The sequence below is a fragment of the Lolium perenne genome, chromosome 3 (genome assembly GCF_019359855.2).
Source record: "Lolium perenne isolate Kyuss_39 chromosome 3, Kyuss_2.0, whole genome shotgun sequence".
Lineage (NCBI taxonomy): Eukaryota > Viridiplantae > Streptophyta > Magnoliopsida > Poales > Poaceae > Lolium > Lolium perenne.
The window spans coordinates 310,444,944-310,472,136 of record NC_067246.2 but is presented as its reverse complement, the minus strand read 5'-3'; the positions used below and the strand labels follow the sequence as shown (position 1 = coordinate 310,472,136).

Below are 27,193 nucleotides of genomic sequence, written 5' to 3'. Positions count from 1 at the left end.
CGCTCGGCGCGTCGTTCTGGCACGCGCAAGCCAGTAAGATTTCAGGTTAAAATATTCCGAGAAAACATAGTTCCGCATCACCTAAATAAATTGCTGGAATTTCGTGAAAGTTTTGATCCCTGGCTTTAATCCGTGAGCGTTACTCGGAAGTTGAGCAGCACCGACATGGTAGTAATCATAGGCCGCGGCTAGACGCATCGATGGGTACGTGTGCTCGCCAGCGTGCCAGATACGCTTCACAGGCGACGTACGGTGACGCGGGCAGGTGACGTACTACGACCACTAGTAGCTGTGCGCCATCGCGAGTCGAGACGCTGCACACGACGCCCCGGTGAGTCATCTCTCTCCAGCAGAATATTGACTCACCGGAATGGGGAGCCAATGGCACGCCGACACGCTCACACGCACGGGACGGGGAGTTGCCTTGGCGCGGACGGGTATAGCCGCAGGATACACACCAAAAAATGCAGAGCTAGCACCGGCGGCGAAGGCACAGCTGGAGCGAAGTAGCGGCCGGGAATCGGGCCAAATGGCGACGAGCGCCTCCACTCATTTCGTCCGTGGCTGGTGCATGCGGTTGCCTGGCGTCGCCGGCGGAGCGGTAAGACTGTGTGTCGATTAGCTACTAGCTTGGGCTGAGTTCTACTGCTGCTGCTTGCTTTATGTCACACTGTATTGCCTCTGCCCTGATCGATGATGCATCCATGTCCTTGCCTGATATAAGACTGCTCATAGTGGGAGTAACATAGCTAGTAACATCACACATCTCAAGGCATTTTGGTGACATGGTATGCGAATAAATGAAGAAAGAGAGTGAGGTGGTAACTAGCTATGTTACCATAACATCACACACCCCAAGGCAAAATGAGTCTACAACATAATAAATGACACAATGCATGATACAACATATAAGTTACTACCCACTATGAAGGTAGTAACCTAGACTAGTAACATGGCATATGTTACTAGTCTAAATTACTCCCCACTATGAGCAGCCTAAATCGTTTTGGAGAGGAGTCGTGTTCTTGCGTGAAGTTGCCGGTTTGTGGGCCGGATCCAGCTGGCTTTACCTCTAGTTTTCTGTCGAAAGGCTCTGCATTATGATTATTTTCCTCGGGAGCACGCGTTTAGCAGTGCTAACTAATGCAGATCTCATAATATAGAGCATGCGTGCGCTGGTGGAGGACGACAAGCTCGGTCGTGGTGCGAGCAATGGTGCCCGACGGCGGGAGGTACATGCTCAAGCGCGCGGCGGCCCTAGGTTCGCTCGTTGTTCGTCGCGTCCGTGGCTTGGATCGATGGGACGCCGCCGGGAGGAGGAGGTAGAGACTCGATCGAGAGGGACATGGTGTGCGGGGTGGCCGTCATCGTCGGTTGGTGACGCTGAAGCACACGCGGGCGCCGGCAAGATTCCGGCAGCCCCCTTTTCATCTCGCAGCTCTGCTAGCTTGTCGCCCATGAAAGGCCAAAGGCCCAAGGGTCGCCCGCCCGCCGCAATCGCCCAGCCGCACAGGCCAAGGGGCGCCCGCCGCCCTGCAACTGCAACTGCAAGCAATTGAACAGGGTTTCCGTCGCGTCTGTCCCACATGGGCGTATACTTTTCTCCTACACCTTTTTGGCGTTCAACAGTGACCCGACTGCCGACATGACGCACCTGGCAGAGAGAGAAGAGAGAGGCCCTGACGTTTCCACAGGCGAGAGCTGAAGGCGCGGCCTCCAACGCACGAGCACCAGCGGGAGCCAACCACAGGGGGACACCATAGCTTTTGTCCTAGACCCGTTCCACGTGTCTGGTGCCGAGGAGGTCCGATGTAGTCGGACGGCGCCCAATTGGAGGGCCAAATACATTGGCGTGGGGCGGCCCTGCCGTGCCGTCGTCTTCTTCGTCCGCCCGCGGCCATGCAGTGCAGGTTCGTGCCATCGGCTCTCTGCTTCTTTTGGAGTTTCTTTCCCCCTCCCGCCCCCCTTGTCTGCACATTGCCCAAGAATCAATGTTTTCGTGTTCCTTGCTCTTCTTCATCGTTGCTACCTGTTGCTGCTGGCTCACCTTCTTGTCTTTCTGCTTCTTGTTTGGGGAGGCTCACCTTCTTCCTGATTCCACGATGCAGAATGTAAGAGCATCACATACACGGCGACCAGAGCGCGACGATCATGGCAGGGCGCGGCGGCTGGAGACCACGCGGCGCGAGCATCCCCATGCCGTCGTCGAGCAAGCAGATATGGGGCCATTGCAGCGCCACGGTCACTAGCTGGCCGGAGGTTGAATCGCGTCGGCGACCTTCGTCTGCAGCTCCATCAGGTGTGTTGCTCGATCCATGCTTCCGTTCATCTGCAACTATCCATCTAATTTCTTGGAGGATTTTTCTTCCACGGTTTCTATCTCGAGACAACCCGCACCGACACTCGTTACATCTCTGCATTCCTCTCACAGGCTGCTGGCTGCTGATATTTTCTTCATTAATTGGTCCTGTCCACTAGCAAGCTCTGCCTCGGTTCAGATCTTGTTTTTTTCTTTAAGAACAACCTGGGTTCAGATCTTGCTGTTCCCTGTCTTATTCATACTTTTTTTTTTAGAATTTCCTCTCATTTTCTTGCTTCCAATGATTCGGCCTACTATATAATAACTTCAGGCGGCCCAGCCCATAGACCACATCTGCTAGAACAAATGGGCTTTTGGATTCGCTGCCAAATTTTACTACTCAGAACAATTAGGCCCACGTATTCATTCAGAAAATTAGGCCCACGACCCACCATCCAGCAAAGCTACTGCATACAGACCTCACCAGAATCAAAGGCCTAACCTTTTTTTTTTTACTTAATGCATATATGGATGTCATCCTCCTCACCAGCTTAGCAGGTAGTACCTGCATTTGGTTATATGTAGTGCATCCACATAAACTGATTTCCATTCAGTCGCATACGACAGGAGTGAACACTGGCTCTAGATTTGGTAGGTTCACATGAACGTTACACACAGCCCCTTAGGAAGGCACAAGGTAAAACAACATGTCATGCAACCAGATCTCTCTCTCACGCACGCGCACACGCACACACACGCTGTTTAGTAGTATTAACCCACCACTCTTTTATTGAATTTTCCACTCCTGCTTTACGCCTTACTCCTTACAAGCAGCAGCTTTGACAACCCTGTCACACCCAATAATTTGGGGGATTAGAGTGTGTCATCAGCAACAGAGATCTTGCCTTGTAACAAATGCATGCACAGCACATGACTGTTCAAGCCCTCCCCTCCTCCTGTCCCCCAGTCTCAGTCGAGTTCTCTCCGCTCCCACTCGTGCTTTCGCCGCCACTTTGTTGCGCTAACATCTGCAATCCAGCAACAACAAATCAAAGCTGAAAATATGGTGTCTGGGGTTCTTGAAACTTAATTTGGTATTTCTGCAGGTGGATTCAGAGGATGCAGTAATAACCACTCTTTTTTTTTTTTACAAGATGCAGAAATATCCTGGTTCCATTACATACTAGCCGCGCGACTAGTCTTTTTTTGTTTGTTTGAACTCACGTTTTAGTGAAGACTGGCAGCTCTCCTGCCAGGTTTCGTTTGAAACCTTGAATTGCTGTTTTCAGGTAACTGACAGGAGCTGTTTTGATGTCTCTCTTTTGTCTGTCATTTCAGGCAGGCTTACTGATGCTATGGGATAGGCTACACAATTCTCAGACAATTGTCAACAGAACCCACCTGTCACTGTCTTACGATAAACAACTTTTATCAACGGACATCTGCTATCTTGACCTCACAGGGCACTTCTTATATTATTCGTGCCTACCGAACAAAGCATCCTCATAAGTCATAACAATTGCATCATTTCGGCACTGAGGTCAGATTTCTCTATGCATATGCGTGCCCATTACTTGGATCATATCCACAAGTACAGTTCTGTACACTTAGCACATCTACCTTTATGCTGAATTTAGAAGATAGTCACGGTTAACTCCTTCTGAGCTATGCTGCAACTATCAAAGACAGCCACATGCATAGTAAAGTGGCCAATGAGCTTTTTTCGTTCTATATTACCTATCATTTACCAAGACATAGGAACTAATATTGCACACATTCAGGGCCATTTTCTGAAGATGCAAGAATAGATAATCAAAATGAAAAATACATACCCTAATAATAAATATATAATCATCAGGAGGGAATTACTTCTGTCAAGAAACCAACATGTATTGGTTAAAACTCCAGAGCTAGACGGGAGACTAAAATATAGTGGAAATAGCTGAACACAGAGCCCTTTTTCTGATGCCTCAAGGGGGCAACAGGAACCAGAAACCTAGTTATACGAAAGTTGATTCAAAATGTCAAAAGAGCCATTTAAGTGTACCTTCTTGGATTTTGTGTTCCTCAATGCTTGTGTCAGGAGTTTCTCCAGTTCCTCTAGCTTACTTGCATCCGACTCATCAGCATTATTTTGAAGAGACCTGCAGGACTGAAAATAGTAAGATATAAGGTGTAAACACAGTAAATAACACACTAGGAGATTTTGTGAAAGGCCTCGAGGGCTACCAGGAAGCAATATCTCTAAGCCTTGACTGTATATCTGAAGGATCTCCATCCTGGTTCAGGACCAAAATACCATGTCAGAGATATGTGAGTACAGTATTATGGTATCTGTTCAAGCTAGTCTTTGTTTATAGAACCATATAGATAGCTCATTTTGATACAATAATAGTTAATTAAAATAAATGCATAAATGCATTCATTTTATTGGCCTTGTGCGCAGGCGACATAATCCTTGATTACAAACACTTCATGCACAGTGCATTACGATGGAAACTTCAGAAATATAGATTTATGAATCCACACGATGATTCTTGGCAGCTAAATGTTCCACACCTAAACAAGCTCGGGTATGCAATAAGAAAAGCTATATTCTTTTACATTGTTGCTACTTGCATCGCCTTTATTCAGGTTCGTCCGGGCTCCCTCAAAACTCTGATACCGGTCATATGTGCCTTCTATGCTGAAAACAAATGTATCACATTAGTATTCCAAAACTCAGTGTAATATTAAATCTTTAAGGCTCAGACTGGCAATTTTAAACTACTTTTTGAGCACCATATTAAATCAGCAAAATGGATTATAAATCATGTCTTCCTCTTGTTTCCTCTTATAAAATCAGCTGCTTTTCGACACTTGATTGTTTGAGGAATCACGAGCATTACTAGCCTTACGATATACTTGAGCCTTTTTATTAGTCTTCATATTTCCCCTTTCCCGAGCTTCACATATACTACTGTACTTGAAACTGGTGCAACATTTTTCAAGTCCTATGTTGTCAGAATAAGAACAACCCACCCCAGACTGTTGCCTTAGGATATGGAGATTACTTTAATCTGCTTCTCATGGCCAAATAATAATCCCACTGTATTGTACAATAATTCATCTCCTATAAATACAGAGATAAAATATTTGGAGTGTGATAAAACATCTTAGCTCAGTACCAGGAGAAATACAATATTGGATTAAGCCTGTGATTATGTATAGATGGAAAAAAATGTGACAGGTATTAATACATGGCAAAAAGTGGAACCAACTATGGATACAAAAGACAGATACCCTTGTTGTGCTTGCAGTAGGGAGGTTAAAGAAAACAAGAACTTCTAATGACAGTAATTTTAGAGAGCATATGCAAATAGAAAATTTTATCAAGATAGGAATTTTGTGAGCTTGGAACAGCAAACATGGTATAAATTTGGCAAGCATATAGAACCTACAAAATTTAAGGGTTATTGATTTAAATGTATACTCCTCGGTCCTCACTATATATACCTTGTGCATGCCTATTTTAAATATGAAATGTGCTGCGATAGATATTGTATCCTATAAACTTGTATTTGGTTGCTGATAAGGAAAATTCTCATATCACAAGCTATGAAAACAGGGCGACCTCGCAAATGTGCAACTTCGTAAGTCGACATAGAAAGTGGACATTAAAGGTATTTAGAGGATTTGTCATAAAAATATTCATATACAAATATTAATTACACTTATAAGTTTATATGACCATCTTTCCTTGAATTTTGATTTGATTCCCATGCACACCTTGTGAGATAATACTTACCAAATACAAATAAGATATTATGCATTTTGTACATATTCTATGTACCTCTTAATAAGACTATAATGTCAGCTATTTTCTTTCAACTTGGTCTATAAGCTCTTACTACTAGCTTAGTCTATCTTCTAATCATATAGAACATATTCCATAAGGAGGTAGCTATAAAATATAAGATAATCTCATCTCATCCATCTATATCTCTAGTTCAGGGTTTTGAAATACAAAAATGACTTTGTTTAAGATCACGACTTGTTATCACTTCGTATGCTAAATAGATATGACATAACAGAATAATAAACATGTACGATGAGATGAGTTGAGGGATTTAGGCATGTTAAATTCATTGAATATACATAGTAGAAAGGATCTAATGCCCATAGATCTACGTCCACATTGCTGAAGAATAATTGAATGTCACTAGTTTTTTAGATGACTGTATACAAGATTCAACTTGCCGACAAGCACTCAGTTTAGCGCAATTTTTGAGATTAGGAAAACAATATTAGTAGTTGTACTTTTTGAGCCATGTGAAAAACACATGCTATTTTATCAGTTGTTTCTTGTTTTCTAAGAGAAACAAATTAATCATATAACTAAGAAGCCAACAACTTTGTGCAATGATCTCTATATGGTTAACATATTTTAGTAAGAAATAAGCACTTCAATTATAGAGTTCCTTAAGGGAAGCAACATAGTAGCATGTGAACATGATTAGATTCTTTAATTAGCTTTGATTTTAGCTTTAGTTGTCTTAATTCTTCCGCATGACAATTCTCTAAGGGGCTCATAGTGACATGGGCTGTTGTAGTAGTAGTGTTAGGTGCCACAAAACGACAGAGGTGGAGACTTTATTGCTCTAAATATGCCCCCTCATTTGGCCCGGGGTCCTTTACCTCCCTCGAGGCGGTGCCCTGACAAAGGAGATCAATAATTCTGCACATACAAAGGAGGTAGTTTTGTCGCACGGTAAGCTCATGGAGACCAACAAACCTGCGGAGGCCACATGCACCAACGTTGTGCGGTGCACTGCTTGAGTAGGCCCAATCTTTGCAACCTTGAAACAAAATTAATGCATGTGATATGGTAGAAGATCCTAACCACAAGAGATTAGGATTCAAAGCATACCTTTTCGTGGAAATTGCCATCCCCAAAATATCCAGGGATAAAGTTATTCATAAGTCATTAACTTATGTCTTAGAAAGTCTAGATAAGAAGGTTCTTGGCCAGTGTCAAGTATAGAATGGAAAAGTCCCCTAGTAAAGTTTCTTACGGGGTGAAGGACCACATTAAAGTGCATTTCATATGAGCCTAAGAGAATTGCATTATCGTAGGCCTATAATATAACATCTTGTTAAGGGTTTTTAGTTTGCTTTTGTGGCATATTTACTCCTTTTGAGCTAGCAATGGGGGCAACAACATCCTAGAAGAATAAAAAAATGGATCTTGGCCATAATAAAGGGTATGGGTAAAACATAACAACTAGTAGTATTGTCCATGCGTACTTTGGTAACATAGCCAACGATATTCCCTTTCATTCAAGCTCTTATTCAAAATGGTGAAATGAAGCCGACACACTATTTAGGCATGTTGTCTATGGTCTTTTTGCTTTGCAAAGCACATCAATGTCCTTTCCCATTTTCATTTGCCAAAGGTTCTATCTATATAGGACGACCATGCTAGCATAATATAAATCAGGGCAATGTCGCATTCCATTGCAAAGCCTAAAGCATGTCCTCATTCCAAGAGTGAAAATCTCGAGTCAAAAAGAGGAGCATACTCTACTACCAAACAGATAAAGGCGTACAACATAACTCATGTATATAGGTGCCCCTATCATACAAAGGAAAGATTGAAGAACCACATGTGAGCATGAGACTAGAGCATGAGGGCTATACCTCTTGGACCACACAACCTAGTAGGATCATTAATGAGTCATGTGTTATGCCCTTTCCAACGAAGCCCAATGCCTTGTGCTTTCAATTTTTTTGTGATGCCTATAGTCCCATGTTTTATCGACCATGAACGAGGAAGCATCCATAGTTTTTGAGCCTCAGCTTAAGGGACAAATCAATTTGTACTCCCTATGCCGAGTCAGGAAACTTCAAAGGTGTACGACTCCCAAGGAAGGTTGATGAGGGACCTTTACCATATCCATGGATGTGTACACTGCACCACATAAGAACTATGATTGTTGGATAGCATAGATCAGGTACAATACCCTTATGCGTTAGTACATGTGGAAATTCTAGATGAATGTGAGCCACATGTGTTGCAAAGTTGTGTGAATACGCACAACGGGAAGAAGGAACCCGTGTTGTGATTCCTTATGAGGAAAGCAAGACCACCCTCATGGTCCGCAAAGCATCCCATCGAGGTAGGGTCTTAGATACAACCTAAAGTAATTGTAAAGGGAAAAGCTATGTGAGTGATGATTCTACACTTGACAAGTCGCTAGTGACACCTACATGAATATTGAAGCGACCTTGGAAGCGGTATACGTGTTTCCTATACATGGAAGGCTAGTTTTCTCATCTTGAATGATGGTAGACAAACTTGTGGGGAAAATTGTTGTAGAGTAAGTATTAGAAAAAAACCAAGTTTATTGGAGCATACATTTCATATTTGGTAAGTAGGCATGGATACTATTTCACCACACCAGTTTAAAAACGAAGATCCTCCATTGCAATAGCCCACATCGGAGCGATGCAATTCATGTTAAGATAACGATGTTCATCTAGAACATAAGGTAATCTTCACTCTTTATCTCATGTATGTCCCTCTTGCGTCGGCAAGCTCTTGAGATGAGTTGAAAGGATTTTTCTTTTCCAAGCATTGACATTTCTCTCTAGCATAAACCTTCATCCTCAGATTATCATCATTTACACACAAAATAATCATGGGATCGACCTTGTACAATAGGTGTTGAAATATATGTTGATTACCCAACCTTCTCCATCAGTTCAGACTTTTGGTTCTACTATTTAGTACATGAAACTTATTACGGTGTCAGAGTAGAGATCTTGGATTCAAGTCTCACGTTTTGCAATTTCTAAAAATTGCTTACCCTCTTTATGTCAACATTTAGACCTTACCAAGCCACATGTGAAAGCGGGTGTTGAAGTGTAGGTGGAATTCCCAATCTTCTCCATCAGTTGGCATATTTGGTTCTACTAGTTGGTCCATGAAACGTTATTAGGATAGATCTACCACTTCTCCTTTGGAACACATACAACGATCTACTCGCTCTTCTACCTAGGTGAGCACAATATCTTATAAGATTGGATGATTCAAAAAGCTGAAGGTCTCGTCTAACCATACATTGACTGAAAGCACCCGATTGGCCAGGACTCCCTTGAAAGCCTTTGAAAAATATGAAGAATCTTTGACTGCTTCCTCGATGGCACCGAGATGCTTCTACTATTTCGAGGCATGGTTTTGGGGAGCGCTTGCATGAAGGGGGCACCAAGAATGTCCTTTTATGATGCCTCATTTAGCGAGGATCACGTTGATTCAATGATTTTTCAAGTGGCCACGTCCCTAAGAGTTATGTCTGATAACATTGAGGAGTGCCTATGCGAACCTATTGAATGGAGTGATGCAGTTCTCATGGTCACCCATTCACAAGAGGTGAGCAACAAAGCTTATGTGCCTTTCAGCCTCTTGATACAAAATTTTGATCCGGTCGACTTAGAGACTCCTAACAAACACATGTTAAAACCTCTTTTGGTGACACTTATAAAGGAGCATAATGTGGGTGCCCTTCAGCAGTCACAACCAATCATTGAGAAGGGGATTACTTCATGCTTCTTTAATTGAAGCTTCTGTATGTGTATTTAAGCATGCCATGGTTGGGTTACCACCTTATGTCGTTTAGGTTGACAAACACTCCAATTTTCTTGGTGTGTCATACTTATTAGGCTAACACCTCGAGTCCTATAGGTAGACGACGAGCCCTCCATTATACTTCTTCACATCCCTTTGGAGGTAAATAAGATGCTCATGCAAGCAAGGGTGTACGGCTTGATATGTAGTATTATGGTGTCATATAACCGTAGGACTTTACCCAAGAGGCCAACCACATAAGTGTTCCAATAGCTAGCATGAGATGGGAATCATGTAATCTCCATATATTTATGTATAATGGGCATATTTGTGGGAGAGCGGCCCTTGCGACTCTTCACTCATGCTTTCGTATGATTTGACATATATGCGAGAGAAAAAAGGGCATGAAAAAACTTCCCCCTCTAAGAAAATTCTAGTAAATGAGGTAATCCGCCCCAAATGTCACTGCATGTCCTACACGCGCATGGTTAGAACTAGGTTCATATTCAAATTGTCATCCACTAAGCGTTTAACTATGTCCATGGGAACAAAGAGTTGGCTCACCTAAAGCAACCTCCAATGTGCATGGCGGTTGATACACACAAAGAATAGCAAGGCACAACACCATGTAAGATGGCCTTAAATACCAATGTGGGAACAAGGTAGTAATGTCTAGATGCAGGAACTGAAAAAGTTAAAGACATACTTCCAACCATCTCGTTTGCTTGTAGGTCAAAATAGCTAGGACATTGATAGGTAAACTTTGCTCTGGAAGGGAGCATTGTGCCAATCCATACTCATCATAACTTCACTGTCTGGTTTAGCAATTCTACCCTTTTCGCAAGGGGATACCACAGTAGGGTAAACCAAAGTTCCCCAGACAAGATATGACAAGAGTAGTAATTACAACCAAAATATTATATCTCTCTGAGGGCTTCATAATCTTTGGATTCAGGGTACCCCTTGTCCCCTCAAATCGTCACGTGGGGTTGGGAAAATTTTGCCGGTTCTCTTGCCTCCATATTTGTTGGCAAGTGTAGCACATTTTTTAGGGTTGGGGATAGAAATAGGGTTTTAAGAGAAACATCACTACCAGTCTACCACTATACAATCTAGTACCAATAAATTACTGATCCTCTCCATGTCTAGTTTAAGTTACACAACATATGGCATTTCCATCCAATCTCTTATTCTAGCTATTATCCCCCAACTCTATCCTTCGATGTTGTTTACAATCTTGAGTACGATACAATTTAATTTTCATCGGAGTCATGTTTTGCTTCTCAAATCTTGCCCCTTATTATATTTGCAAACCCCAACTCCAATATTATCCTTAAGTTGCATCCTTTAATAATTAAATTGGCAACTTGCCTATTTTCTTAATACCTTTGGTCTTGGCCTATATGGTACCGTAGGCTAGAAAACACTACATCCATCACTTCAGCATTATTCCTATATGTTAGTAGCATAATCCTTCTACATGTTTCTTATTCTTCCATCTCCATATACTTCTTTTCTCTCTCCCTATCTCAAGTGAAACTCTATCCATGTCTCCATCATCACACTTGCTCTATGGTGTCATTCATCACAAGGGAGATGATAAGGAGATGGAACATGCAAATAGTGGCAAAACCAGAAATTCGAGAAAGAGGTGGGAAAATAGGCCCGAAATGTTAAGGCTGGCCTCATGTAATACTAACTTATGTTCTTTGGAATATAGAAGATTATCAAGCATTTATGTATACAACTGAGAGTATGGGGGAAGCCCCAACCCTTGAGATTTCACCCATTAGATGTGAAGGCATCACACCCCAAGATATAAAGTAAGTATCAAATGTAGCATTATTAGAATTGAACTATCTAAATACCTTATTTTACCCAAGCGTGATTACTCCCGTGAACATTGAAGGAGATCTAACACATACAAACAAGTACAAGTACAAGCAACAAGCATAATGGCTCCGCTCGGTGAACAGAGAAAAGGTCGGACACAAAGATGATATGTGGATGCAACTAAGAAACCTCCACACCTTGTGCCAAGCTTGATTATGACACCCTGTAGCACTACAGGACACATAACAACAAGGACAATGGCCAAGCTAGGGACTAAAGAAGAGGTGTACGACATGACGGGACGACTGGTTCCAACTTAGGGACCGCTAATAGAGATTCAGCATGGATATTATGGATGTCACAAGCATCAAAACAAAGGAGGTCGTAGTCTTAGACAATATATCAATCAAGGGGAAATGGGTAAGAAAATATAAGATGTCTCTGTGGATTATACTTCTAGAAAAATCATTTGTTGTATGACTAAGTTACACTAGAAGATAAGGGGAAAATATATTCCAAGTCAAGAACCAGTTGAACTAACAACAATGGTTAAAATGACACTATGGGATTTTGGTCAAATTAAATAACCTAAATGGGACACCTTTTCAAAATTAAATGACATGAGTTATATAACCGTAAGCATAATGTCTTATCGACTTGTAAAATCACAAGCATTACCGTAGTAAACCATAGCATGCCATAACAAGAACACACCCTAAAAGTGAAAATTCTCCATATATATTAAATTTAGTTTTGAATTATTGAACTAATGAAAAACCTAGTAAATAAGCTTTCTCTTTGCTAATCTATAGATTCTACAACTTCAATCAATGCATAAATGCATGGAATATTTATGGATCTAGATTGGATTTTCTTAACTCAATGACATGGTTGGTAAAACACATTGCACACTGTTAAAAGGAAAATATATCTGATGAACCTAGTGGATTTAATAACAAGCAAGATAATCACACGTCCTATTGCAGTGCATAAACAGATAATGCAATACCATATGTTCAGTTTTAGGGAATTTCTTGACAAAACAATAAAAGTTTCTTTGTGGCCAACATTGGGAAAAGGCACGCTTTAATGACTCCTTATAAAAGGCTATAAGATTTATTAGTATTTTAAAGGTACCTTCAACACTTCAAAAGCGAACTAAATCTCATGAACTAAGTACTTCAAATATAAAATAAGTTCCATAGTGTAGTACCAAATAAAGAAATATTCAAGTGCGATACAAGTTTACAAAAAGAGCACAATGTTAAATAAAATCCAAGTATCTACATATATGATAACCACATTGACAAATAATGTTGGTGAAACATAATATTTTTTATATCACTAATAGGCACCAACACCACCATATGAAGCAAAAATCTTGTTTGTTGTAGCAATTCCAGAGAGAATTTTTATCGAAGTAGAATTTCCTATGCACATTCTTTTAAAACCATGTTAGAACAAGAAATGCACATGAACCATAAAACTATAGAAATCACAGGTACCATAGAAATGCCAGAAATGTCAATCCAAAAAGGACCATGGTTGAGCATAACATGTTGTAGAAACCATTCGTAAGTGCCATCTATACATAGAAGATGATGCTATGTATTTATTGAGTCGAATAGAGGATTCAGACGAAAATGGTCCTCAACCTAGCTACAATAAAGAGTTATAATTCTGAAAGATCATGCATCAACCAAAAAGCTCAATCTATATGGTAGAAGTGTTGAGCTGTGCGATCCCATTTGGAAATACCTTATTGATTCAATCATTATAGGTATATTGAATCTTGTCATTGTTAAAGTAAACGAATAAACTGAACTATTTTTGTATACATTTCCTATTCCAAGTTCATGATGCAATATTTGTTTGGTACTAATTATGTATTAAATCTACAACCCTTATCTTCAAGTAATTTACAAAACTATTCTAAATTTCATATGCATTTGCATGCCATTGTTCCAAAATACTATTCCGAAGTTATCCAATATATGGATAAGCATCCATTCTAAATTTTGATATTTCAAATACAGATTTATATGTTTTAAAATATACCTTTCCTCGTTGCATGTAGTACTTAACAACAAAGTATAATTTGCGTATAATCACGGATGTATGATTGTTCAAATTTTGTGTTTCAATAATTAAATACCATGAGAAATTTTGGTTTGAAATTGAGAGCAAAAAGATCTATGAGAATTTGACCTCTTAACACCCATTTTAAAATTGGAATTGATATTTAGAGTCCATATTATATAGGGAGTTACTAGCAAAAATACCCGTGCGTTGCTACGGCAGATCAAATCTTTTAATTTCGTTTTGCCTTGGATCAATGCCATAGAACTATAAAAATACCATGCCGTTGTTCCTTTCTTCATCCATGTCGCATTATTTCGTTTGTAGGTCTGTTGCATGGAAAGCAGAATAGCGTATGCTGTAGCTGTTCATATGCGACGCATGATGCATTCTTCCCGGTGCAACTCAGCAGGTCAGTGTGGCGGGTTGCTAGTCATCACCAGGGTCATCGCTCATCATGGACGCATGCAACAGCCTCGCGTATGGCACCGACCACCACACCAGATAGCTGGGGGCATGAGGTCCAGGACATAAATCATCGAACGAGCCAGCGCATGGAATCTGCACTTTCATTTGCTGCTCTGACACCAAACGGAGAAAAAGGATCTCAGCCTCTCCGCTCTCAGCAACCCCACACGATTCGGCGCACAGATCGATCAGCAAAAGAACTCGCGGACGGACGGACTCTGATGACGGCCATCTCGATGGAGCGGAACATCTCAGCCCAAACCCGTTGCCCACCCAACAGACTTCTTCTGCTCGGCCTTCTCGATGCCGGGAGCAGCTCAGTCCCGATCCCTCTCAGCCGATCCACATAGCCGGCGGTTGTTGTTGTGCTCCTGAGGATCCTTGATCGCATCCGGCTCGTTCTCTATCTCCCTCTACGCCATCTTGTCGACCCGATCTTCAGGACCAAGTGGAGCCGGAACGGCGCTGGTCGGCGACGGTCGACGAAGAGGTGGCCTGGCTCAGCACGATGTACGCGTGGAGCGGAGAGGTTGGATTGGAGGGAGGGTCGGTTGGTGCTTTGAAGGCGGGACTAAACGTGTCATGTACATGCCAAGTTTGGATTCGAGTACGGACCAAGGAAACCAGGGAGGCGTGTACGTGCAGGCTGATTCCATCCGGGAAAAATCCATGTTGATTACTAATCGGATTCCTGGTTTAACATACGTACAAGACCGAAGGAACGGACGACGGAAACAACGCACCATGGAACGGACGAAACCACGGAAACGCTTCTCCCTTTATTATTAGGTATAGATATATTTTAGAAAAAATAACCCTTAGTAAAGAATATCTTGAATACTTATATGAGAGACAAGGTTGAAAGTTTAATCGCACATATATTAATTTGGCATCATAATTAGATCATATGATTTGCATAGATTTTTACTTCTATTCAAGTATATTTTGATATAAGTTGTATAAGCATTCAACTAGTTATTTCTCTACCACAAGTGTTTCTAATTACTCATGTAGTTACGATTCTCTAATAATCTTATTCAGTTGATACCTGCTATTTATTCCCATAAGAGATATGTTAATACATATTATTTTGATGCACTTGTATTGCTTTTAATTTACTTTGCCTCGCATGTTTATGTTTGCTAATTGTTGGTATGGCTACGGTTTGGGGCCCAATCACATATGCTTGTGGGTGCAAATTTGTTTGTCGGCATATTTTGAACTGGTAGCATTTATAAAAATATTATGTTTAGCATTAGAAATGGTTCTTCTTGGTTCATTTGATTCATTATCTTAGCTTCTTTGATTGCATCAAGAAAATTTATAGGTAACAATGAGGAAGGTGGAAACTTTTGTTGTCAAAGAATCTAAGTCTGAACATGAGTTTTCCAAAGTTTGTGATAAATTATTGGGTGTGAGCATCGCGTGCATAGAGTTTAATTTTCCCCTATGATCCTTTACATGATAAATAGTTATTTGATGTATGCCCATTGCTACATTATCTCTTAGAGTCGTGGAAATTCTACAAATCAGTGAAACCTACATTTAATGAAGTGTTTATTTACATATATCGAATATCCCATGTAAATAATTTTCTTTCCAACCAAGTTGTTCATAACAAGAGTGATGTAATAGTGGACTCTGGTGGGTCAAGAAAATTGATTATCACGACCCACACTTTTCTTTGATTATCATGATCCAAGAAAATTGTAGGAATTGGTTAAATGGAGCATTTGCAATGTCATGTTCATTTCACTCTATGAGATATTTTGTTTGTTTGAGTGCATTGTATTAAAAGGATTGGACACTTTTCAAGAGGTTGGAGTGGATGAAAAAATCCTATGAAATCCAGTGCAAATGTAGTACAAAAAAAATGTATGGTTTGCAATCCTATGAATCAAACAAGTTGGCAAGAGTTGGAATCCTCAAAAATCCTTAGCAAATCCTTTGAATCAAAGAAACCGTTGCAACCTCTTTGATTTTTCACCATGTGTAGAAATAGGAATGCATGTGCAAAACTTAGTGTAAGAAAATAGGAGTGTTGTTGACTTGCGTATGTGGTTTTGCATGAATAAGAAAAACACTAACAAACCTAAGAAACACCCACCTAAGTAAAGGATTAAAAGCATAACACTTGAACACAGAAATTAAGAATGGCATAGTCAATTAAGAAAAACTCGGGTTTATGTGTATAACAACACAACCAGCCTAAAACAAACAAGCCCTTATGGTTACTGGGCCTTAGCCCATGGGTAATGAAAATTGGGAGACATGTGAGGTAGGACAGGGTAGCATCCTGAGCTTCTCCACTTACCAATCAAAGGTGTATATCTCTTTGCTCCTAATATTTTTTTTATCTATTTTTATGTGGTAGAGACCCAAATGGAACATTTTTCTCCACCGGCGGTTATCTCTCTCCCCACTTCTGCTTGCACTAGGATTTCATGGGAGTGCTGCTGCGACCTTTCACTGTCGTAGCCTTCCGCTACCACCCTACGCCACTAGTCAACGTTGCTGGACTCGCTATTTTTTCCCCGAGGATGACCTTGGGCCTCTCCCCAACATCTTCTCCCCTTCTTGCAGGGAGCTAGGGACCCAGCTAACCAACACTGCTCCCCAGCAGCTTCTAGTGCCATCACTCAAGCCCCTGGGTATCTCTCCTCCCTTCTTATTGTGCATCTTGTCAGATCTTGGATTCCCCGGACCTCGTCGAATACATAACTCGACTCTCCCTACCCTCCCTCCCACTGCCCATGTCAACCTCGTCGTCCAACACATGAGCTTCCTCAACCTTCCCATCCGTCGCCTCCCCCGACAACCACAACTTGGTTCACTGCCTAGGCCCTAGTCATGCTACACATCCATATGCGGCTTCGACCAAGACCTTGACCTCAATCGTTGTACCATATTCTCTTACATCCTGGTTTAGTTACGTTATTCCATTAGCTTGAACGATTATCACAGTTTGAGCAATCATTTTGATGTATTTTGTGAACTAATGCATGGTTTCCCTAGGTGTTAGATGCTCTATTTGAGTGTTTATGCCACAATTTAATGGAATGGTATAAAATGTTTGTTCGTTATTCAAAAAATGTACAAAAGAATCACTAAAGTCTTGATACATATACATATGAAAAATGCGAAATTAGGTTTCTTAGGAATAATATTATCAATTAAACATGACACAATTGAAATCAAGTGGCATTATGGACTTCCCATAAATCAATACAGGAAATAAGCCCGAGTTCCATAAGTCGAATAGAATAGCAAAACTAGTTCCTCCGAGTTTCTTCCTACCCGTGCTTATTTTCACTAGAATACATATGCTATTTTTTTCTGGAGAAGTTGAAGCTAAAGAAAAGTAGCCCTAAGTCTTAACCACTATTGTTTAGCAGTCACAAAATGAGCTCTGAGTGGGTGTCATATCCATTTCTTTAGTAAAAAAAAGTGTTTTAAATTATGTGTCTCGCTACGAGGTGTTTTTTTAGGGAGCTAAGAGCTGAGGGGGCATTCTTTTAATCAGACACAATGTTTTCCTCACTCAGTTGTGGTGACATCATAAAACGATGGAGTTATGCAACTCTATTCTTTAATAGGCATGTCGACAACCTTTGGTGTGTCGGTCATCTTGGTCTTCCCCTTCGGTCCACTAAGGGCATTTCCACAGGCTGATTCATGTAGGACATGAAATATGTTCGTTTGATCCGTTTGGGTGCCATGTATAGGCTAGAGGCCACTGTCCTCCATTTGGTCCGCATAGACATTTTTTGTAGTTTTTCCCATTTCATCCAATTGGCATATATGAGTAGAAAATAATAATATAGTCTACATCCAAATAAATTTAAATAATTTATAACAAAATAAGCAACATAGTTCTCACCAAATATAGTTCACAAGCAAATAAAAACTAATAAAATGAGAGGAGATGACTACTGGTTTACTATGTGAGCCCACATATGATCAATCAGATATGCTTGAAGTTGATTGTGAGTGTTACGATCATGGATCTCATAATGCACAAGGAGGAACTCTTCAAACTATGCTGCCCCATGCTCCAACTCAACCAATTCACCCTGAAATTTCCACCCTTGGTCAAAAAGGCTATAATCACGCTGATACTTAACGATTATGTTGTGCATAATTATACAAACAGTCATCACCACCCACAACGCCTCAACGCTCCATGTTTTTTCAGGGTGATGAACAATAACCCGCCCGGATTGAGCACACCAAATGCCCGCTCCACATCTTTCGTACAAACCTCTTATTCCGTCGCAAACGTTCGACATTTCTCTTCTTCAAGGTTGCAGATTGTCTTCACAATTGTAGCCTGATTCGGATAGATGCCATCAGCCAAATAATACCCTTGAGGTATGCATGACCGTTGATCTCATAGTAAGCCTCTAGAGAATTTTGTTCCTGAATCCTAGAGAATATCGGAGAGCGCTAAAGCATGTTGATGTCATTGTGTGAACCTGCCATGCAAAACTAAAAGTGCCAAATCCAAAGGTCTTGTGATGCAACAACCTCAAGTATGATTGTGCATCCATCCACACGTCCGCTATATTGCCCCTCCGAGCAAAAGGACTGTTCTTCCACTCACAACACATGCAATCTATGCTTTCAAGAATCCCAAAAAATCACTTTGACTTGATGATCGACAATAGCCGAGCAGTGTCAACATCATTTGGCTCTCTCAGGTAAACTTTACGGCACACTACAATCACTCAAGTGCAAAACTTGTAAATCGATTCAAGCTTGTGGTCTCGATCATGTGTATGTACTCATCAACAAGATCACTCGAAACTCCATATGCAAGTATTCGAATAGCCACGACATTTAGTTTTGGTAAGAAGTAAAACCAATCTTACTGGTGGCATTGTTCTTGCACTCGAAGTACAAATTATGGTCCATCACTGTCATGGGTATGCCTAATTGGGCATGCGGCTTGTGTAACCCTGGTGCGTATTCGAGAGAAGCCCACGAGGTCAAAATTCTAAGCCCAAAGAGTAAAACTTGTCGAATATGGAAAGGCCGATGAAAGAAGTCGACATACTTCAAGTTAGGCAGGAAACAGATGCAAACCGACCTGGACTGGACTCTGAGACCTAGCCTCCTATATAAAGGCTAGGAGGCGCCAACGGAGAGAGATCAAATTATTTCTGTAACCCAAGCTCGTTCTAGTTTACAACGATCTAGCCTCGTAATCAATAATGTCGGATAGACTTGTTTGTCTTACCAATCGACATAATCACTAGCGCACCACTTTTTCCTGAAACCCTAAGTCCATTGTCCATGGACATTGCTGAGGTTACCCTCGTCACTCACGCCATCGAGAATATGCAAGAATAACTTTCTTGGCATCCGAAAGTGGCGCCTCAATATGTGCTACTGGCATAGTGGACTCATTAGATGGAAGTAGTCCTTGAAGAGTCAATTGTGGCCAACTTCTCAATCATGCTTCGTATTGCACCCGCGTGGCCTCTTCAAGTGTCTGAACTGTGGTAACTGCCTCTCATTGTGCTCATGGATGAGTGTTGTCGCGGCCATCAAAATGTCAGTTTCACCATCGAAGTTGGAGTCCAACGATGTATCGATGACATGATTGTTGGAAAACATGATACATATGTTATCGATCTACTTACAACATGTGACAATGGTTATACAATCTCTATGTCGGCACATTTCGGCTAGTACAAAAACATGCCGAGTTTGTTTGTACCTAAACACTACTAGGAAAAGACATATCACCGGCTCACCTATTTTGCTTATCGCCGGTGCACCAGCGTACGCCGTTGGGAACATTCCGGTGGTAACTACTTATTGTTGGCGCACCAGCTGGTGCGCCAGCGGTAACATGATCTATAGGCCGGTGCGCCGACGTTAATGTTTTTCGAAACTAAAAAAAAGTCGATCTAGATCTATATCTAGATCGGGATCATCCTCGAAAACAGTGGCTGTGGGCCGCCGTGTTGTCGTCACCAGCGCCGATGTAGGAGGTGCAGGAGGAGGAGGCCGGAGGTGTCGGTGTAGGTGGAGGAGGAGGCCACCGGAGGTGGAGGAGGCCGAAGGTGGAGGAGGAGGAGGAGGCCCGATGGCCATCGGTGAGGAGAAAAGGAGGAAGAGGAGGAGGAGGCGGAGGAGGAGGGAAAGGGGAGAAGTGAGGAGGGAAAGAGGCCGTTTCCCATATATACTATAGGTTACCGCCGACGCACCACCATGCCCGTGCGTCGGTGGTATTTTTCCTTTTTTTGAGATTTTTTCACCAAAATCTTAAGAAAAATCTCCGGGCGTTGAAATCGGATGTAAAATTTTGGTGAAAACTGTGGATGTTAACCTTATGAGTCTGAGATGAAGAGCGGTGGTGCGTATTTAGGTGGCTATGCTTCAGGCTGGGGTTCTTGGGGATCCTTCTGATGAGGCACGTCCGATAGCTAAAGCTGATGATGTAGCCAAATTCAAAGCTTTTGAGTTCCGCTTCCGCAAGGAACCAGCTGACTCACGCATCTAGTTGGAGAGGTATCGGAGGTTGGTTTGGATGAAGATGTGTTGGGCTCATGTATTGAATTACAAGCAGCTGAACACAAATCCAGACTTTCCTCTATTAAACGTAATGCATGGCCTAATAAAAAGGCTAAGGTGACTAAATCTTCTATTGTTTCCAAATGAATGGCATGTTTAAGAATAGAAGAGGTCTAAAGGACTTGGCTAAACATTTACACATTGTTGAAAGTATTCGGAAACATGCTTTAGATTTTGTTGCCATCTCCGAGACGGGCAAACGGAATCATTCAACAAGTTTTCTAAATCGCCTTTCAGGCGGGGAGGACTTTGTTTGGGTATCCCACCCGCCTCGGGGACGTTCTGGTGGCTTGTTAGTTGGGATCTGAACTGCGACTATGGAAATTTTGGATAATTCCGGAGGTGATTTTCATATTAAACGTCACATCCAGAATAAGTTTGATAACTTTATATGGAGTTTGGTTTCTGTCTATGGGGCTGCCCAGGATGTTGATAAGCCTGCTTTTGTTCGGGAGTTGGTTAACCTAGCAAAGGACAATCTGCACCCTATCATTATAGAAGGGGATTTTAATTTGCTTAGATACCCTCATGAGAAGAGTAGACATCCATTGGCCTTTCTTATTCAATGATGTTATCGACAGTCTGGATTTTAGAGAGGTTACAATGTCTCGGAGATAGTTTACTTGGGCAAACAGTTTCCCGGAGCTTACTTACGAGAAATTAGATCGAGTATTGATGGAGTCAGATTGAGAATTTAAATTCCCTCTAGTCTCTCTACGAGTTCTATCTCGGATTGAAGCTTTGTCAGATCATGCTCCTATTTTATTATCTACTGGGACGCCATTTCCGCAACGTAGACGTCCGTTCAAATTTGAACTAGGATGGCTTAATCGGGATGACTTCTCGGACATGGTTAAATTTATTTGGGACAAGCCGGTTGCTAGTAATAGCCCAATCCAAAGGTGGAATAACATACGCTCGATGCGTAGATACCTTGTACGGTGGGCTAAGCATATGACTGGGCAAATCAAACAAGAGAAACTCAGCCTAACATCATATATTGATGACTTAGAGGCAATCATTGAGGTACGACCGCTCACTATGCATGAGATTGATCTCAAAAGTCAATACAATGCAAAGTTAGCCGGTTTACTTCGTGAGGAGGAACTCAAGTGGTACAAGAGGTCTAAGGCTCAATTCTTGTTGGAAGGAGATTCGAATACGAGATACTTTCATAGCGTCGCCAATGGTCGACATAGAAAGAAACTCATTCATTCTCTTGTACAGGAAGAGGGAGTGATCGAAGGTTAGGAGCAGCTGAAATCTTATATTACTTCATACTACAAAGGTCTATTTGGTGCCCAGAGGAATCAGATGTATCCATGGATGAATGCAGGATTGATGATATCCCCCAGGTGTCGCTAGAAGAAAATGCTATTCTAACTTCTCCTTATTCTAAGGAGGAGATAAGAAAGGCGGTCTTTCAGATGGAACACAATAAGGCATCAGGTCCGGACGGGTTCCCAGCAGAATTCTACCAGACCTTGGTATATAATAAAGCATGATCTATTGGATCTGTTTGCGGTACTCCATGAGGGGCAGCTGGAGTTGTTCCGCCTTAACATTGGTGAAATAATCCTTCCCAAAGATTAATAATGCAGAACATATTAAGCAGTACAGACCGATATGTCTTCTAAATGTCTGTTTCAATTTTTTCACTAAACTTGCTACTATTAGACTTAATTCAGTGGCTGATCAAGTGGTGCGTCCATCACATACCACTTTCATGCAAGGAAGGAACATCCTAGATGGGGTGGTCACTTTGCGTGAGACAATACATGAGATGCATCGCAAAAAGTTGAATGGGGTAATACTCAAAATCGACTTTGAAAAAGCCTATGATAAAGTTAAATGGTCTTTTCTTCAACAAACACTCAGGATGAAAGGTTTCTCTAAGGAATTGTGCGCTCTAATTAATAACTTTTTTTGGTGAAAGTGTTGCCATTAAGGTCAACGATGACATTGGTAAATACTTCCTCACAAAAAAGGGTTAAGGAAAGGCGATCCACTATCCCCAATGCTTTTTAACATTGTTGCGGATATGCTTGCAATTATAATTGCGCGTGCTAAGATCGATGGCCAAATTGAAGGTGTAGTTTGCCATTTGATTGATGGGGGCTTATCTATTATTCAATATGCCGATGATACAATTCTTTTTATGGATCATGATTTAGAAAAGGCACGAAATCTAAAACTAATCTTTTAGCATTCGAGCAATTGTAAGGTCTTAAAATTAATTTCCATAAAAGTGAATTGTTTTGTTTTGGAGAGACCAAAGATGAGGCCAACCTGTACGCCGAATTATTCGGATGTGGACTTGGTTCTTTTCCAGTCAGCTATCTTACTATTCCGATCCATTATCGGAGACTCACGTTGGCTGAATGGAAAATTGTTGAAGAAAGACTTCAGAAACGTCTTACTAGTTAGAAAGAAAAATTACTATCCCTTGGGGGAAGGTTAGTCCTCATTAATTCAATACCTACGAATATGGTATTGTATATGATTTCTTTCTTCCAGTTACCTAAAGGAGTCTTGAAAAGATTGGAGTGAGAAGAAAAAATACCGGTTGACTAAATGGAGTGTTGTCTACCGTCCAAAAGATCAAGGTGGGCTTGGTGTCCATGATCTTGAAGTTAATAGCAGGGCCTTGCTAGGTAAATGGCTGACCAGGTTATTAACGGAGGACGGGGTTTGGCAACAACTACTGCGGAAAAAGTATGTAGGCTCAAAGGAAATTTCTCAGGGTTTTTTAGAAACCAGGTGATTCGCACTTTTCGGCTGGCATTATGGCAACTAAAAAGCACTTTTTCCAATTTGGTTCATTCTCTATTAGGAACGGGGCGGAGATACGGTTTTGGGAAGATAGATGGTTGGGAACAACCACTCTTCGCGAACAGTATCCAACTTTGTACAACATTATTCGTCATAAATGAGATACCCTGAAGAAGGTGATGGAATCTTCTCCTCCCTCTATGATGTTCAGACGAGATATTTTTGGTCCCCGACAAGATGCTTGGAATGAACTGTTTCAGCGGTTAGATCCAATCCAGTTGGTTTAGGAGACTAATGTATTCCGTTGGAATCTCACTAAGAATGGTGTATTCTTGTTCCATGTGCATTATGCATACCATCTCAATCGGTCGTAGATAATAAAAACATCTGAAAGATGAAGATACCGCTCAAAACAAAGGTTTTTGCATGGTATCTTTGTCGAGGTGTGATTCTTATTAAAGATAACCTTGTTAAATGTAACTAGCAAGGTTGTACGAAATGTGTGTTCTATCACGAAGAAGAGATAATAAAACACCTTTTCTTCAACTATCGGCTTGCTAGATCTATATGGTAAATCATTCAGATAGGTTCTACCTTGTACACACATCGTAGTATTGTAAACATCTTTGGTAATTGGCTAAATGAGGTGGATTCTAAGTACAAAAGATTACCGGAGTGAAAGCAATTGCGGTTGCATGGTCGCTTTGGCTATGTAGAAATGACAAGGTTTTTGATGACAAAAATTCTTCTATCATGCAGGTCATTTACCAGTGTACGGCTTTGCTCCGTTCATGGTCGCCATTTCAGCGCTTGGAGGATCGAGACCTCTTTACGGAGGTGTCTACACGGTTGGAGAATACGGCCAAGAAGTTTATTCCCAACATGGCTGGATGCATAGTTGTAGGATTGAAGCTAATAAAGCTCTAGACTAGTTGGATTTATTCATTTCGCTGTCACTTTCTTATTGCTACATGATAGTCTGTCGAATGGTTGTGTACATCCTAGTTATGCAGAGGCTGGATGTAATGCTTAAATTTTTTTGAGTAATAAAACGCCCATTATCGAGAGAAAAAATCTTCAACAACCAGACGTAAACGGGCCAGCAGCCGGATGCATACTGATTGGGTTGTCTGCGGCACGCAAATGCAGCCCAAATATACGTCTGGTCGGACGCTGCGGTCGCGCCGCGTGATCGCTCGCTTCTCCCACGGGCCTGGCAGCAACCTAGGTCGATACGTTTTCTCAGTCGCGCTAGTACTAACGACAAGGCATCGCTTCGGCAGGCTGCGCCACGTTAATGGTGATGTCTCGTCTGCCGAGCGGTCGCCGACACACCTCTGCCAATGAAATTAATGCCGTTGTCAAGCGTGTCGAGTCCCTCTGCTTCCTCCGACGTATATAAAGAGGGGCGCGCTCGGCTGCCTCATCCCCTCCTCGACCCTAGCCGCCGTACAACCTCCACCATAGTGTCGGCTCGCACCTCTCCTCTGCCACCACCTTTGCAACGATGAGCAGCGCCGCCGCCGGCTAGGCTACTCCGCCCCCACCTCCGTCTCCACCTCTGTCTCCACTTCCCCCGATCGACAACTCCAACACCGCCGAGTTCGACGACGAGAACGAAGATAGCGCGAACGATGTTATGGACACGTCGATTAACACGAAGTTCATGGCTGACTCGGAGGATGTTATCACCAGAATTTGACCGAGTCAGAGGTGGGCCGCGATCAAGATGGGCTTGAAGAATATACATGGAAGAATATACGTGAATCGGCCTTATATGCAAAGTTTGGGCTAGTTAGCCCGTGTATCTGTAATATAGTAGGATACGTGTCGGTTAGTTAGAGTTTGGCTCGTGCACGGTTGGGATTATTCCCACGTTAGAAAGTCTACGGACTATAAATATGTATCTAGGGTTTATGAAATAAACAACAATCACGTTCACCACAAACCAATCTAGGCGCATCGCCAACTCCCTTGTCTCGAGGGTTTCTTCCGGGTAAGCATCATGCTGCCTAGATCGCATCTTGCGATCTAGGCAGTACAAGTTTATTCGCTGTTCATGCGTTGCTCGTACTGAAGCCTTTTTGATGGCGAGCAACGTAGTTATCTTAGATGTGTTAGGGTTAGCATTGTTCTTCGTATCATATGCTATCATCGTGCAACCCTTAGACATCTAGCCGCCCTTACGCCTATCTTAGGCGTAGGGGCGGCACCCCGCTTGATCATTATTTAGTAGATCCGATCCGTTATGGTTGCTCCTTGTTTCTTCAAGGATTAGTTTAATATCTGCATAGTTAGGCCTTACAAAGGGTTGAAGGATCCAGCGGCGCGTAGGGTGTAGTTTGCTAGCCCTAGACAGGATGTTCCGGGGATCAACCTCGTGTTGGTTTTTAGGCCTTGTCTAGGATCGGCTTACGATCACCGTGCGTGGCCGCGAGGCTCAATCACGAGTAGGACGTTCCGATTATGCGGTGAAAACCCTAAATCGTCGTAGATCGTTTTAGCTTTATCTTGATCAAGCAGGACCACCATATATTCGTACACCTCGTGCGAATCATGGGTGGATCGGCTCTTTGAGCCGATTCACGGGACAACCCGAGAGCCGATCGAGGCTCGTATTTAATGTTTACGTGTATGCCATGCAGAAACTAAGCGAGGCATCTCCATCACCTTCCGACCGGGTATAGGTCGGGTGGCACGCCTGCACCGGCATCGGACGTGCGTGCGGAGTCTTTGCGGGCCGTCGCTCGGAGGGACCAGGGCCAGCCGCAGCCCTAAGTTGCTCCCGGCTCTCTGTGTTGCCCGTCGTTGCTCGCCGGTGGGTTTCGACCGCAACACATTCTCGCACGCCGGTGGGACCATCTTCTACATCAACCACATCGCCATCTACATCCGAGATGGCGGACGGCACCCCGCCACGTACGAGGATCCGACCGAGGAGCTCAAGAAGAAGTATGACGAGGTCAAGGCGATTCTCGAAGCCGACCTCATCGGCTCCTTTCACGTAACCCGCTCACATGGCATCGTGGAAAGGGTTCTCACTGAAAGGCGCGCTCGACGGAGTGGACTGTCCGCCCCGTCCGAAGAACGCACCAGGTCCATGCGTCAGAGATTAACTTCATGGTAGCTCATTCGCTACACCGCCACTCGAGAACCTGGTGAACACTTTGGAGCGTGTTGCTCTTCGGGTGATCCAGAAATCATGAGGCACCGGTACTCTCCGTCAGACCAGCTCTCGGGACATACCAAGGAGAGATGCCACTCCGATCCCGTCCACCGCCGCCATTCGCGTTGGCGGCACCGAAGTGCCGAATTCACCGGCATTCGTCGTCTACAAGATCGGTGGTGACCCTAGTGACTACCGGTTCTTGCACGAGGCGCCTAAGGAGATCCCTCACGGGTACACGTGCACATACGTGCCGCATCGCGGTAATCGGGCGCTCACAAACCAGGCCGCAACGGCAGGGACTTCGGAACAACAGAGGAACTTCGGGAACGGATCTTGAGAAGCGAACGTGGCTAGCTAAGTATGCCACTCGACAAACCTCCGCAGC

At 42.5% G+C, this 27,193-nt stretch overlaps 1 protein-coding gene and 1 long non-coding RNA gene across 3 annotated transcripts in view; one reads left to right on the top strand and one right to left on the bottom strand.

Moving 5' to 3' along the window:
* Positions 1-1,494: 1,494 nt before the first annotated feature.
* LOC127345420 (uncharacterized) lies at positions 1,495-24,694 on the top strand. 2 transcript variants are annotated; one of them, XR_007878676.2, is made up of 4 exons: positions 1,495-1,910; positions 2,109-2,299; positions 3,638-3,839; positions 24,399-24,694. It is a non-coding gene; the product is annotated as an uncharacterized lncRNA (long non-coding RNA). The 2 variants fall into 2 exon arrangements; XR_007878675.2 differs by lacking the exon at positions 24,399-24,694 and having other exon boundaries at positions 1,506-1,910; positions 3,638-3,857.
* The window catches only part of LOC127345417 (MADS-box transcription factor 51), a 40,141-nt gene continuing 15,832 nt past the window's right edge, over positions 2,885-27,193 (bottom strand). Inside the window, exons 2-5 of the mRNA XM_051371894.2 lie at positions 4,904-4,985; positions 4,529-4,578; positions 4,347-4,443; positions 2,885-3,327 (exon numbers count right to left, since the gene is read on the bottom strand). Of these exons, the coding sequence (XP_051227854.1) occupies positions 3,238-3,327; positions 4,347-4,443; positions 4,529-4,578; positions 4,904-4,985 (319 nt within the window). The 3' untranslated portion in view covers positions 2,885-3,237. The remainder of the gene's footprint in view (positions 3,328-4,346; positions 4,444-4,528; positions 4,579-4,903; positions 4,986-27,193) is intronic.